General features: G+C 42.4%; 1 protein-coding gene and 2 long non-coding RNA genes across 4 annotated transcripts in view; 1 reads left to right on the top strand and 2 right to left on the bottom strand.

Annotated features, from left to right (window-relative positions):
- The first annotated feature begins 26 nt into the window (after nt 1-26).
- LOC139027904 (uncharacterized) lies at nt 27-2,622 on the top strand. 2 transcript variants are annotated; one of them, XR_011480054.1, is made up of 2 exons: nt 27-329; nt 1,069-2,622. It is a non-coding gene; the product is annotated as an uncharacterized lncRNA (long non-coding RNA). The 2 variants fall into 2 exon arrangements; XR_011480053.1 differs by having other exon boundaries at nt 145-812.
- A 354-nt stretch (nt 2,623-2,976) lies between these two features.
- LOC139027905 (uncharacterized) lies at nt 2,977-3,962 on the bottom strand. Its single transcript, XR_011480055.1, has 2 exons — nt 3,702-3,962; nt 2,977-3,480 (listed from the first exon to the last, which is right to left on the bottom strand). It is a non-coding gene; the product is annotated as an uncharacterized lncRNA (long non-coding RNA).
- A 1,504-nt stretch (nt 3,963-5,466) lies between these two features.
- The window catches only part of LOC111965354 (fibroblast growth factor receptor-like 1), a 59,017-nt gene continuing 51,304 nt past the window's right edge, over nt 5,467-13,179 (bottom strand). Inside the window, exons 4-7 of the mRNA XM_023989483.2 lie at nt 8,606-8,698; nt 8,217-8,495; nt 7,710-8,063; nt 5,467-7,623 (exon numbers count right to left, since the gene is read on the bottom strand). Coding sequence (XP_023845251.1) covers nt 7,220-7,623; nt 7,710-8,063; nt 8,217-8,495; nt 8,606-8,698 — 1,130 coding nt within the window. The 3' untranslated portion in view covers nt 5,467-7,219. The remainder of the gene's footprint in view (nt 7,624-7,709; nt 8,064-8,216; nt 8,496-8,605; nt 8,699-13,179) is intronic.

Genomic DNA, 13,179 nt, shown 5'->3' with positions numbered 1-13,179 from the left:
CACGCGTACCTCGATTTCTGCGCTCAGATCAGAGACGTGCTTCCGCCATACAAAACGCTCCGCCCTACGGTGAATGTACACTAGATAGCGGAAAATTGCCGCGTGCGGCTAAGGCCGCCCATTGTGACTCGCTTGTGGGCGTGCTGGCAGCATATGGCAGCATATAGCAGCATGTTCGATTGTGCGTCAAGAATTCAGCATAGCAAGTTTGTATGAAGGTCTAGTTATTAATTAGTACATAGTTCAATAGTAATATCCTCGAAAACGCTCTGGTGACAAACAAACTTTGCTGCCCTGTTTCCAATTGTCCACATGGCTGGACAATTCAAGTAAGTAAATACATTTCGAAAATAAAAAAACGATGTATTATTAGCTACTAACTACAGTGCAGGCTAACTCAAATGAGCTATCTAGATGAGCTAACTTCACATACTGTATAGATAGCTAACTAAGTGAATGAAATATCACCATCTACCTAACTTCATATTAGCTAGCTATCTTGATGCATTTATCACTGTAAAAAAACAAACTCCAAATTAATTTGTAGGTAGCTAGCTAACAGCCATGGAGGTGATAGGATAGCTGCCCCAACTGAGTAGGCTATTCTGGATAGGGCAGGTACTTTTGTGTAGTTCCTGTCTCTAGAAGTGAGGATGGAGATAATAGTAACATAATATTCAGTGCGGTGTAATTTGACTATAATGAAGTCTGTTTCTTGTGAGGTTTTCTGTCCTCAGATAAAGAGGGCTATGAAAGCCTGTCTACATATGAAGTGCAGTGGATCTCAGTCCTGGTCCTGGGGACTTAAAGGGGTGCACATTTTTGTTTTTGCCTTAACACTGAGCAGCTGATTCAAATAATCAACTTATCAAGCTTCAAGTGGTATTTATGTATTCATTTGTGATGCTATCCTTGATATGGTCCTGTTATTGTCACATGCACATGTGTGCCCATGCATCTATCAATCCAATCTTATAATAATTTATCAGGGATATTATACTTTTGTAATCCACAATGACCTGGTGATGTAAAAGTCTAATAATTACATTGTCTTCCATATTCCTACAGATACCTTGTAACTGGAGATTCCTTCAAAATGAGTGCCTACAGTTAAAGTGTAGGGCAATGCAAGGTTGGGTGACCAGGAGGGCCATCTGGGACTGCCTCCTGGAGGAATTCAGGTGTGTGTGAAGGCTACCTGTGTCCTGCATAACTTCATAAGGATGGACACGAGGACCGGGAGGGGATCTGCAGCTCGCTGCCGTCTGCCAGAGGAGAAGTCTGCTGCTCTGCAGGATGTTTCAAGGATGGGGTCCAACAATGGAGCAAGAGGCAATCCATGTGCGGGAGATCTTCACCTCCTACTTCTTCAAAGAGGGTGCTGTTCCCTGGCAATACCATAGACTACACGATGCACAACCAAAGGCTCTTTTAAGAGTCATTCACATTGCAATAAGAATATTCTTCCATGTCAACTGCAGTTATTCAATTCCCAGTTTCTCTCCCTTTGATTTCTACTTCTCAGGTGAGGGTGCTGTTATTAAGGTAAGTGTGTGATGTCTGTACAAAAACAAAACARGCTATTTTAAATCACCCATATTGAAAAAAWWTWGAACAATTAGACACCTTATAACCCACACACTCATGTATCAATCTGATTAATGGATTGTGTTGTGCAGTAAGCAGGCTCAGGTGTATAACTGTGGCTCCTTCCACCTTCAAAGAATAGGCAAGAGGGCCAACCWTGGAGAATAGTAAGACACTTCATTATTTCTATAACTACGCTATATTGTTTGTCCACGTGTGTCCGTTCATGTTTTTCAGCATAAAGTACTCTGCTGCCACTTAGTGTGGTGTGGACACCAGGTGAGGCCACACACACAGATTCCTGTTGAACAATGTGTCTTTAACTACCTTAATTTCTCAATAAGTCTCTCTCCTTCACTTCATCCCTCTCTCCTCTTCTCCCTAAATCCTCTAGGTTATATCAGCTGTGTTGGTGAACCCCCTCCCTCATCTGAACTGGCTACATGGAGGGCACAGCATGATCATAGATGAGAGGTCACTTGGTCAGGTCAACAGGAAGTATTATTAAAGAGATGCTTTACATTGAAATACAGATAGAGATGCAGTAGTCCCAGAGTTAATGATCCAAGGTCAGTTTTGCATTTCACCTCCTGATTAGTATAATGACTAACAAGGTTAGAATAAAACATTTAAACACAAGGCTTAAACATGCATCTGTCTCTAGTCTGCAGATATGTTTTGACGTGAGAGAGGATGCTAACCCCCAGTCCCACCATTGCCACCTCACCCGCTTTAAGATAACCTTCGGACTGACTAGTTTCACTATTATGTAATTGTGATGAACTGAGAGAATATTTGGGTTGCACTGTGATTCATTAGTCATATGCTGCCTTCCCTGCCCCTATGTCTTAACTCTTTCCCTTTCTGTCTTTTACACCTCTCTCGCCACCTCTTTCTTCCTGTTTTAATAATGTACAACAGATGTGCATTGAAGTACAGATTGAACTTGTATTTATAATWTGACAATTATATTTATAATGCATGTATTTATAACACTTGGATAATGAACTTCTTTCAATAAAGTGTTTCACATTCTCTACTGGTTGAAATTAAGTCTCCCATTTGATGAAATACTACACCTATCCTGTATATCAGGTCAATGCAGATGAAGGGCATTGAGATGAACTGGTTTTAGAGTATTTACATGATGCATAGAAAGTGTAMTGTTTAAAAAYATATATATGAATTACAAATCAATCTTTAACTAGTTAAATCCTGTTTCTAGTCTTAGTTACAACGTGTAACCATTGATGTCCCAGGACCAAGATTGGTAAACACYGTTGAAGTGTATAATTGTAATACATGCATGCAGATACAGCATCTTTCAAAGCCTGGAATTTGATACTTCTGGTATTGGATATGACTGAAAAATTATCTCGAAGACATTCATACCTGACCTGCACCTTTATTTGCCAAGGTAGAGTACATGATCAGTGAATATATTAAATGTACAGGCTACAATGTGGAGATCTTATGGATGGTAATAACTACATGTATATACGACTTGCATCCTTGGCAAAGTTATATTCTACTCAATCCATAGGCTTCWTTAATGTAATTCAGACTGTTTTGAAGTTTAATACAACTGGCTATGATAGCTGAGATTCATAACTAGGTTCTGAACTAATTTGTATACCAAACGTTGGGGTCCATACACAGATGGGGCTAGATAGCTAGCTACACATCCATAGGCATACAGGTATTTTTTATCCTCCACTGCACAATATGCAAAGACGAATAATATTCGTCTATCTGCATCGCATGGCAAATATCAGCAAGGGAAGCGTACAGAATTGTACATTCAATTTGCAGTAAATGCTTTAGCTAGCTAGATTCTTTACACCCACTGTTTCACAAGACGACAGCCTGGTTTGCTGGTTGTTTCAGGAGTCCCTAAAACATTAAACAACCATAATTACAATTTCATACTCATGTCACAACACCCATAAAGCTAGCTGGCTAATGTTAGCTAGTCAGCTAGCGTGGTAAATCGCTATTTTCGTAAATTAACTTTATTATAAAAAAAAAATGCATAATCGTTTGTCTTTACATGAACTAACATATTCCTGTCAACTGTACATTTTTCCATTATTCGTTATGTTATAATCACTTACATTTGCTTCCAACCTAGTATTTTTGTCAGCCATCTTTGCAGAAGAAATTCTCCAGCCTTGGATCGCATAGCGTCAAATTCGTCATGGGAACCACTCGATATGATTGGTCATCCCCCAGCGGTCGCCGCTGGTGATTTACATAAAGTTGGGRAAAGTTTATCTTCTTCACCGCCTCCCACGCCACAGCCGCACCGCCCAAAGGTCCCCCGCCCTCTGCGCTTCTCACCGCTTTCCTTCCATTGAAATTAATGGGAAGCGGTGTTCCACCGCGCGGCAACCTGTGCTAGTGTGTCATGACGGTTCTTACCTCACGCTCATCTCCAGGGAGGAGGAGTCATTGGGAGGGGTTACAAAGGCACTTTGCGGAGGTTGCATTRCTTTGTAGTAAAACTGTGTAATAGTGTAAAAACAACACAGCATATCACGTTATGACACTAGATTAGAGCTCGTGCATTCATTACACTGCAATCATATCAGGGAATGTACATGTATCATCATGTACATTTGAAATGTTGGATGTTTTTCTGTTCAATCTATGGCGCTAGTATACCACTAGATGGCGGAAAAAAACAACACAATTTGAGGATTTTATGCATGGTGTGAAACAGCCAAACTCCTTGGCCTTTTCATTGAAGCTATATAGATAGATACGTTGATTTAATCGGTAACCCGAATATGTTAATTCACTAAAATAATGTTTTGTGACCATTTCGTTATCTTAGAGAGAGAAAAAATACAACCAACAAACTAACTGGGCAGGTAGCCTAACGGTTAAGTGCATTGGGCAGGTAACCAAATGGTTGCTAGTTTAAATCCCCAAGATGACTATGTAAAATAATTATGTTCATGTTCCCTTGAACAAGGCACTTAACCCTAAATGTTCCTTTCAATCTCGCTGGATTAGAGTGTCTGCTAAATTATTAAAATATAGTGGAAGGAAGTGACATAAGGTAACTGGGTTTGACCAGTGGTGTAAAAATACTTTAAATTATTACTTAAGTCGTTTTTGGGGGTATCTGTACATTACATCACTATTTATATTTTTAACAACTTTWACTATTACTTCACTACATTCCCAAAGAAAATAATGTACTTTTTACTCCATACATTTTCCCTCGCACATATCAAGAGAACATCTCTGGTCATCCCTACTGTTTCTGATCTGGCTGACTCACTAAACACAAATGCTTCATTTGTAAWTTATGTCTGAGTGTTGCCCCTGGCAGCTGTAATATATATATATATWTTTTTTAATAACATATTTGTGCAGTCTGGTTTGCTTTTAATRAGGAATTTGAAATKATGTATACTTTTACTTTTGATACTTAAGTATATTTTAGCAATTACATTGACTTTTGATACTTTCACTTGTACTTTTACTCAAGTATGACAATTGAGTACTTTTCCAACACTGGGTTTCACAAATGTCTGGTGTTCCAGTGATGATTTGCAGTTACAGTCTTCCAGCGAGAAACTGAGGAAGTAGCCCTGTGCACTGTGTCTGTGTAACCCTACCCTCATATTAATACGTATCAAATCTTATTAGGAATATTTATTTCCTGGCCTGGTGTTGAACGCACAACTTGATTTTCCCAAAGCATTCCAGAGGATGTTAAACTAACAGTGGATGGAGGCCTTTCTGGGGAGTGTAAAGTAGCAAGTCAACATGGACCAGAATGGCACTCTGTTTAAATTTTTTAATAAAAACACATTTCATATGTAAACGTCCTCATCGAAATAGATTTTGCAAACACTACACGAAAAGTATAGAAACCATTTTTATTACAAAAATATTATTGTACAGTACTAAATTTACATGAGCACCAGTGTGAGTTTGCATCATGCAATGTTTCAGAGTAATTGCATAAGATTAACGTGGCAATTGTAAAACACTTGGGTACTAGATTTATGACTACTTGAGGGTAGGGTGAATGACTCTTTGTTAAATTATCTTTGTAATGGTTGCCATGTTTTTCAACAAATAAAAACATGTGAAATATATAAAGCATATGGTCAGGTTCTTAATAAAATATGAGACAACTAGGCCAGTAAAATCTGTAATTCAACTTAACAATACAATCAACACTTGTCATATTTTTGTCTAAATGACCCATAGGTCAATCCAATCTGGAATAAGAATATAAGCCATTTAGGAGACACTTTTATCCAAAGCAACTTACAGTCATGCGTGTATACATTTTACATATGGGTAGTCCCAAGAATCAAACCCAATAGCCTGGCGTTACAAGCGTCATGCGCTACCTACTGAGCTACAGAAGAGTAATGTAGGTTACSAATAAATATAGAACAATAAAATAAAAACACAGCTAAATAGCTTTTTTGTGAGTTTTAAAACCATTAGACAAAAGATACAGTACAATACTTGTCCTACCTTATACAACAATATACCTCACAAGAATTGTAAGTAATATACACATCTATAGCGCTGCAAAAGAACTTGGCATCTGACAGACACTGTACAGAGTAAATAATAGTATTACTGCATTTTTCAGGCACAGTTGGATACATATTATACAATATCTGAATAAAAAAAATACTTTTTTTCACCTCATCCATTCATCCATCCATCTAATTTCCCTGATGAGTTGTACTTTCCTACATGAAACACACACATTACAAACCTCTTTAAAAAAATAAAAATAATACCACTTATTTCAAAACAGAGGACACCACAGTTTGTGTTACTATTATGAGAATATAAAAGCTCGGAACACATTGTAAACATTTTGGCTAGATTTTGATTTGTCACAGTTACATTTTCAAATTTTTTAAAAGCTTATAAATCTTGAATTTTCCAATTTAGACCAGCTTAAAAGTTCCTCATATTACTTTATGCTTTGAAAGTTTGGACACAGGTACATATTTAGATGAGTGTTAATTATTTTTTTTGAATAGGGTTGGGGTCAATTCTATTAGAAACGCTAATTTGTGTAAATTGGATGTCCTTTACCTAAATTGAACCTAACCCTGATACTTCTCCCATTAACTAATGAATGATTTCTCCAGGGCTATGTGCATCCAAACATACATCTAAATATTTATGTTTTAAATTGAGTGCTCTGCATTTGGTTGTTTATATAGACATTATCATTTGTCCATTCCTTTCCATCCTTTAAAATACAATTCGCGTTTAATCTTAGTTGTCTGATATTTTGTCTGATATTTATAGTTGTCTGATAAAAAAAATAAAAAATACTCGATAGCAAACATGGGAGGGTTTCCCTGCCCTGAGACATCTCAATGAAGCGGTATTAGCAGGCAGCTTAGTAACATTTGTCCATGCCTATCCCAGGATCCAACCTGGTAGGGCTTCTGCCACTATATGGTGTGTTAACACTGCTTATCATGGGAGGTGTAGTTCATATGAACTACACGCCTTTCCTTGGTTCCATCTACCCGGCTCATTGTCCCTTGCTCATAGTCCATTGTTGGGTCAGAATAGCAGCAGTGGCTAGGAGACAAGGCCGTAGGTATGGGGTGGGATGAGAAGAGGCTGGTTAGCACTGGTAGTGGAAGTGCTGGTGTTGATGGACCTTACCATCCACATGGGCGTGTGTGTGTGTGTGCGTGTGCATGTCTGTGTAAACCTTGGAGTAGATCTTAGGGGGCCCACTGAGGCCGGGGGTTCCCAGGCCCACCAGTCTCTGGCTGGGGTAGTCAGGGCTAGTCAGGGCACTACAGGGGGTGGTGGTGCTGGGCTCTTTGTCCGAGATGTGGTGGTCTCTGTGGACTACAGGTATGTGCCGGGGAGCCAGGGTGTTGTGGAGCCGACGGCTGTGGCACAGCCAGAGTACGATAGTGCCTACGATGAGGAGGGCTGCTGCAGGGATGCCGATGATCAGAGGCCAGGGCAGGCCGGAGCTCAGGTGGGGAGGCGTCACTGTGTTCTCCACCTGAGGGTCTGGACAGAGAGACAAATCACAGTGATATGAGAGACAGCTCTACAGATGTAAGCCTCCATCCCATCCCGTGAATGGCTGTACTCACCTGGCAGCACAGTAAGGTAAGCACTGCGAAAGCTGTAGCCCATAGTGTTGGCTCCCAGGCAGATGTACATGCCAGCATCCTCATCGCGGGCCTTGACAATAGCCAACTTGTTGAGGTAGGAGCCGTCAGGCCGGGACCACACATCCCCTGTGGGCAGAACCACAAAATGCTGCCCTCCGACCTCCAGGGTGGAGTTATAGCGGTCCTGTGTGCCTGGGTCCACCCTCTTCAGCCACTGGACCACAGGCTTCACGTCACTGTGGACCTTACACTGGAAGGAGGCGGTGCCACCATACTCCACGGTGGTGTTGACCGGGTGGGTGCCGGTCAGAACAGGCTTGCAATGAGAGCGCTCTGTAGGGAGAAGGACAGGAGTTTATAAGCATGTGAATCATAATGACAATAACACAATTAATTTGGCAACATATGGGAGGTCTGGGTATAAATGAAATTGGAGTGTGATGGAGGAAACTGAAAAATTATTTGTTGCGGTGTCGGTGGTGTTACCGATGACATCCAGCTTGTAGGTGGCATTGATGTGCCCTGCTGGGTTAGAGACGTGGCAAGTGTACTTGGCACTGTCCTGGGGCTGCAGGTTCTTCAGGGTGAGGGTCCACCGCGGGCGCTTGCCCTGGCGCGGGGGTGGCAGAGGGGTCTGGTCTTTCCACCAGGTAAAGACAGGGGGAGGGGTGCCCGTGGCCTGGCACTTGAGCCTCACCGAGCTGCCCACCGGCTTGTACAGCACCCGCCTTCGCATCTTAGTGGGCTGGCTGAACCGAGGCTTCACTGCAGAGATAATACATCATGGAGGTTAGGTAACACAGATGTCAATAGCATTTAGATGACAACGTGTAGGAGTATTATAATGTAGTGAAGTGAAGCAGTGTGCTGCTCACCCCAGGGCTCTCCTGTAGGGTCAGGCTGGGTGAGCTCAGCGTTGGGTTCCAATACGGCAGGTGGAGCGTCAGTCTGGGTCGCTGCAGTGTCATCTGAAAAACACAAAAGTCATTGACTGAGGGTTAGCCTCTGTCACTCACACACACACCCATGCAGGGAGTATGAAGATTGTTTCATAGTAACCCGACCCGTTTCATTTCCACCCAACTTTTCACCTAAATCCAATGAAATRGTGACATTTTTTGTTGGTTTCACATTGAAGTCAACCAAACGTAAATCCAAACTAGACGTTGAACTGACGTCTGTGCCCAGAGAGAAGTCTGATCGTAGGACTGTGAAAGACGATGCATTACTCTAGTATCTAAAAAACAACATCAAAGCAAAAAAGGTTAGGGTTTATGTAGTCTTTCAAAAAACGGAATATTGCAGAAAGATGATGTACTCTCACGCTACAGAGCAAAGGCAATATAAAACCAATGGGTCAAAGAAAAGGGAGTTCTCCTACCCCCTGCCATTACTACAAAGTATCGTTTAGATATTGCCACATAAATCTAGCGGTCAGTTATCGTTTCAGTGATGTGAGGTATTTCACCCAAGACCCAAGTCTTAATGTCTGAAAATGGCGTCATGTAAATCACACGGGGGTCTAGGGATGAGTGCAAACTGCTGAAGGATCTCTCAGATTTATTTGCCTTGCTTTGAGCTCCAACAGGACCCCTCTGTGTGAYGCAGGATGAATGATTCTGCTTGGGAGATCAGTGGACTGTGAGGTGTGTAAAACGACTGCGTGTTTTGCTTTCAGAGCGTATGAAGTTTTACAACTCTATGGGAACGATAACCAGGCTAAACGCTGGTATTATTCTAACTGGCTCTGTGAGGCAGGGGTGAGCAAACAGTGCCATATTATTGTTGCTTCTCTCAAGTTTCCACACTGTTTAAAACAAGACGGCATGTTGACTTAACCCTGAGCTGGAAACCAATTAGCTGCCTTTAACCTAAACTGTGCAGGCAGGTCAGCAGGCAGGCAGTCAGACAGGCAGACGGACAGGGCTGAAAGAAAGTGCTGCTTTGTTTGGGCACGACCCACAGGAATGCACAGAGAACCTATTCTAACCCTGAGTCCACTGCTGACTGAGCTACACACACACACACACACCACACACACACACACACCACCACACACACACACACACACACACACACCACACACACACACACACACACACACACACACACACACACACACACACACACACACACACACACACACACACACACACAGTACCAGTCAAAACTTTGGACACCTACTCATTCAATGGTTTTTCTTTATTTTTACTATTTCTACATTGTAGAATAATAGTGAAGATATCAAAACTATGAAATAACACATATGGAATCATGTAGTAACCAAAAAAGTGTTCTTCAAAGTAGCCACCTTGATGACAGCTTTTGCACACTCTTGGCATTCTCTCAACCAGCTTCACCTGGAATGCTTTCCCAACAGTCTTGAAGGAGTTCCCACATATGCTGAGCACTTGTTGGCTGCTTTTCCTTCACTCTGCGGTCCAACTCATCCCAAACCATCTCAATTAGGTTGAGGTCAGGTGATTGTGGAGGCCAGGTCATCTGATGCAGCASTCCATCACTCTCCTTCTTGGTCAAATAGCCCTTACACAGCCTGGAGGTGGTGTTGGGTCATTGTTCTGTTGAAAAACAAATGATAGTACCACTAAGTGCAAACCAGATGGGCTGGCGTATCTCTGCAGAATGCTGTGGTAGTCATGCTGGTTAAGTGTGCCTTGAATTCTAGAGTTCCTCTGTGGAGATGGGAGAACCTTCCAGAAGGACAATCATCCCTGCAGCACTCCACCAATCAGGCCTTTATGGTAGACTGGCCAGACAGAAGCCACTCCTCAGTAAAAGGCACACGACAGACCACTTGGAGTTTGCCAAAAGGCACCTAAAGGACTCGCAGCGCCGTAAGAAACAAGATTCTCTGGTCTGTGTACTAAGCTGATTGTCCACAATGTCTGCTCTGCCTAGCCGTGTCTTATGCCAACATCACTGTTGCCTGATGGAACCTCAGGTCACCAGGTATGAAGGGTCAAAGTCAGGTGTGTGTGCGCTTGTGTGTGTGTGGATACTGTTCTTTGTCCTGATTTAATCCTGGTGTTCTTGTCCAGAGGGCCATATGACAGCCAGAGGGCCGCGCCCTGCTTAACACTGCGTAGTGAGGTACAGGAGAGCCCAAAGCCAGCACCAAGTGTTTTTTTGCTAGCCCCCATTGTTGCTATTGGCCCAGGGTTCTGGGAGAGTAAGCCTGGGTGTAGCAACGGTTCCACTGGCACGGGAGAGGTGGCTATTCAGCAACACCGAGGTGGAATTAGGGGGGCATTATCTTTTCGAAAGAGGTCTTAGCCAGGGCTCATTCCTTTACTCTCTGTGTGCTGATGTTCTCTCGAAACAGGTGCAGAGGGACAGAACAGAGGTTTCCCTTATGCAGCATTATTAGGAGAACATTGGACCATTTTCTATGTACTGGATATGACATTTTTCTGATACTATCTCTATACATTAAATACACATGATGCAATCTGTGACCAGTTTAAATTATTCGTTGGAAAAGTGACTGGTTGATAAAGATTATCCAGTTCAAGAAAGTACGTCATACTTTCAGGCAGCTGTCAGTGGAATGGCCTGATGTAATGACTGAGGTAAAGCATGGCTTTACCTTACGGCTGGGCAGACTGTGCCAGCTCTGGCTCCTGTGTGTAGTGAAGCAGTGGAAAGGAAAGTGGTGCTGGACTGGTGTAGCGCTAGGCTGAAGGACAGGGGACCCCTTTTCCTCTGCTCCAGTCCAGAACCACAGAAACACACACAGAGGGGCAGTGAGGGAGGGCGGAGGTGGAAACGGTGGGTCTGGGCAAGAGAGAGGGCGAAGGAGGGCAGCCCCAGTCCCAGCCCTGAAGCTCCCCTAACCCTAACACTCTTCATGTGGAAGGCGTGTTTATAAGGTCCCATATTATTCTTTCCTACTGGGAGAACTTTAAAGGGTCACCCCTCAAAAAGGCCCATTCTTCATTCCTACCGGGTACCCGTGTTCAAACATACGTGCCACTGTGTCTCAGGGAGCACTCTCCATCTGAACACGGGCCCATATCGAATGCAAAACAAACATGGTTTCACAGTGATTTTCATTAGTGACGGCACAGCTGACTTTTGAAGATGACGGAACAGTTAGTCGTTCAATTGATCTTAGAAATTGAAAGAATAGAGTATTACGTGGCAGTTCCATTTCACACACCATGGTGGTGGTGAACTATTACCAAAACAATAATGTTAATGAAGAGAAAATGAAGCAGAGGTGTTTTACCTTCCTTTCACAGGTCATAAGATTTCAGCAGTGATATGGACCTGAATGACATATACATGAGTTCAACTTGAGCAAAGCAATTCACAGACTAGAAAATAATCATAGAACTTGTCAAGAACATTAAAAGCAGTTCGGAAGTTCAGAAGATTTGAGGTTCAGATTTTAAATATAACAAAGCTTATTGTTCGATGTACAGTGCATTCGGAAAGTATTCAGACCCCTTGACTTTTTCCAAATTTTGTTACGTTACAGCCTTATTTTAAAATTGATTAAAATAAAAAAATTCCTCATCAATCTACACACAATACCCCAGAATGACAAAGCAAAAACAGGTTTATAGAAATTTTATCAAATGAATTAAACATAAAAAACAGAATTACCTTATTTACATAAGTATTCAGACCCTTTGCTATGAGACTCAAAATTGAGCTCAAGTGCATCCTGTTTCCCGTGGTCTGTGGTAAATTCAATTGATTGGACATGATTTGAAAAGGCACACACCTGTCTATATAAGGTCCCACAGTTGACAGCACATGTCAGAGCAAAAGCCAAGCCATGAGGTTGGGTCAGTCTGTTATATCTGGAGTATTTTGCCTGTCTTATCCGGTGTCCTGTGTGAATTTAAGTATGCTCTCTCTAATTCTCTCTCTTTCTTTCTTTCTCTTTCTCTCGGAGGACCTGAGCCCTAGGACCATGCCTCAGGACTACCTGACTCCTTACTGTCCCCAGTCCACCTGGTCGTGCTGCTGCTCCAGTTTCAACTGTTCTGCCTGCGGCTATGGAACCCTGACCTGTTCACCGGACGTGCTACCTGTCTCAGACCTGCTGTTTTCAACTCTCTAGAGACAGCAGGAGCGGTAGAGATACTTTGAATGATCGGCTATGAAAAGCCAACTGACATTTACTCCTGAGGTGCTGACCTGTTGCACCCTCTACAACCACTGATTATTATTTGACCCTGCTGGTCATCTATGAACATTTGAACATCTTGGCTATGTTCTGTTATAATCTCCACCCGGCACAGCCAGAAGAGTACTGGCCACCCCTCATAACCTGGTTCCTCTCTAGGTTTCTTCCTAGGTTCTGGCCTTTCTAGGGAGTTTTTCCTAGCCACCGTGCTTCTACACCTGCATTGCTTGCTGTTTGGGATTTTAGGCTGGGTTTCTGTACAGCACTTTGTGACATCAGCTGATGTCACAA

The sequence above is a fragment of the Salvelinus sp. IW2-2015 genome, linkage group LG6.1, assembly GCF_002910315.2.
Source record: "Salvelinus sp. IW2-2015 linkage group LG6.1, ASM291031v2, whole genome shotgun sequence".
NCBI classification, from domain to species: Eukaryota; Metazoa; Chordata; class Actinopteri; order Salmoniformes; family Salmonidae; genus Salvelinus; species Salvelinus sp. IW2-2015.
This window is presented reverse-complemented; position numbering and strand designations above follow the sequence as displayed.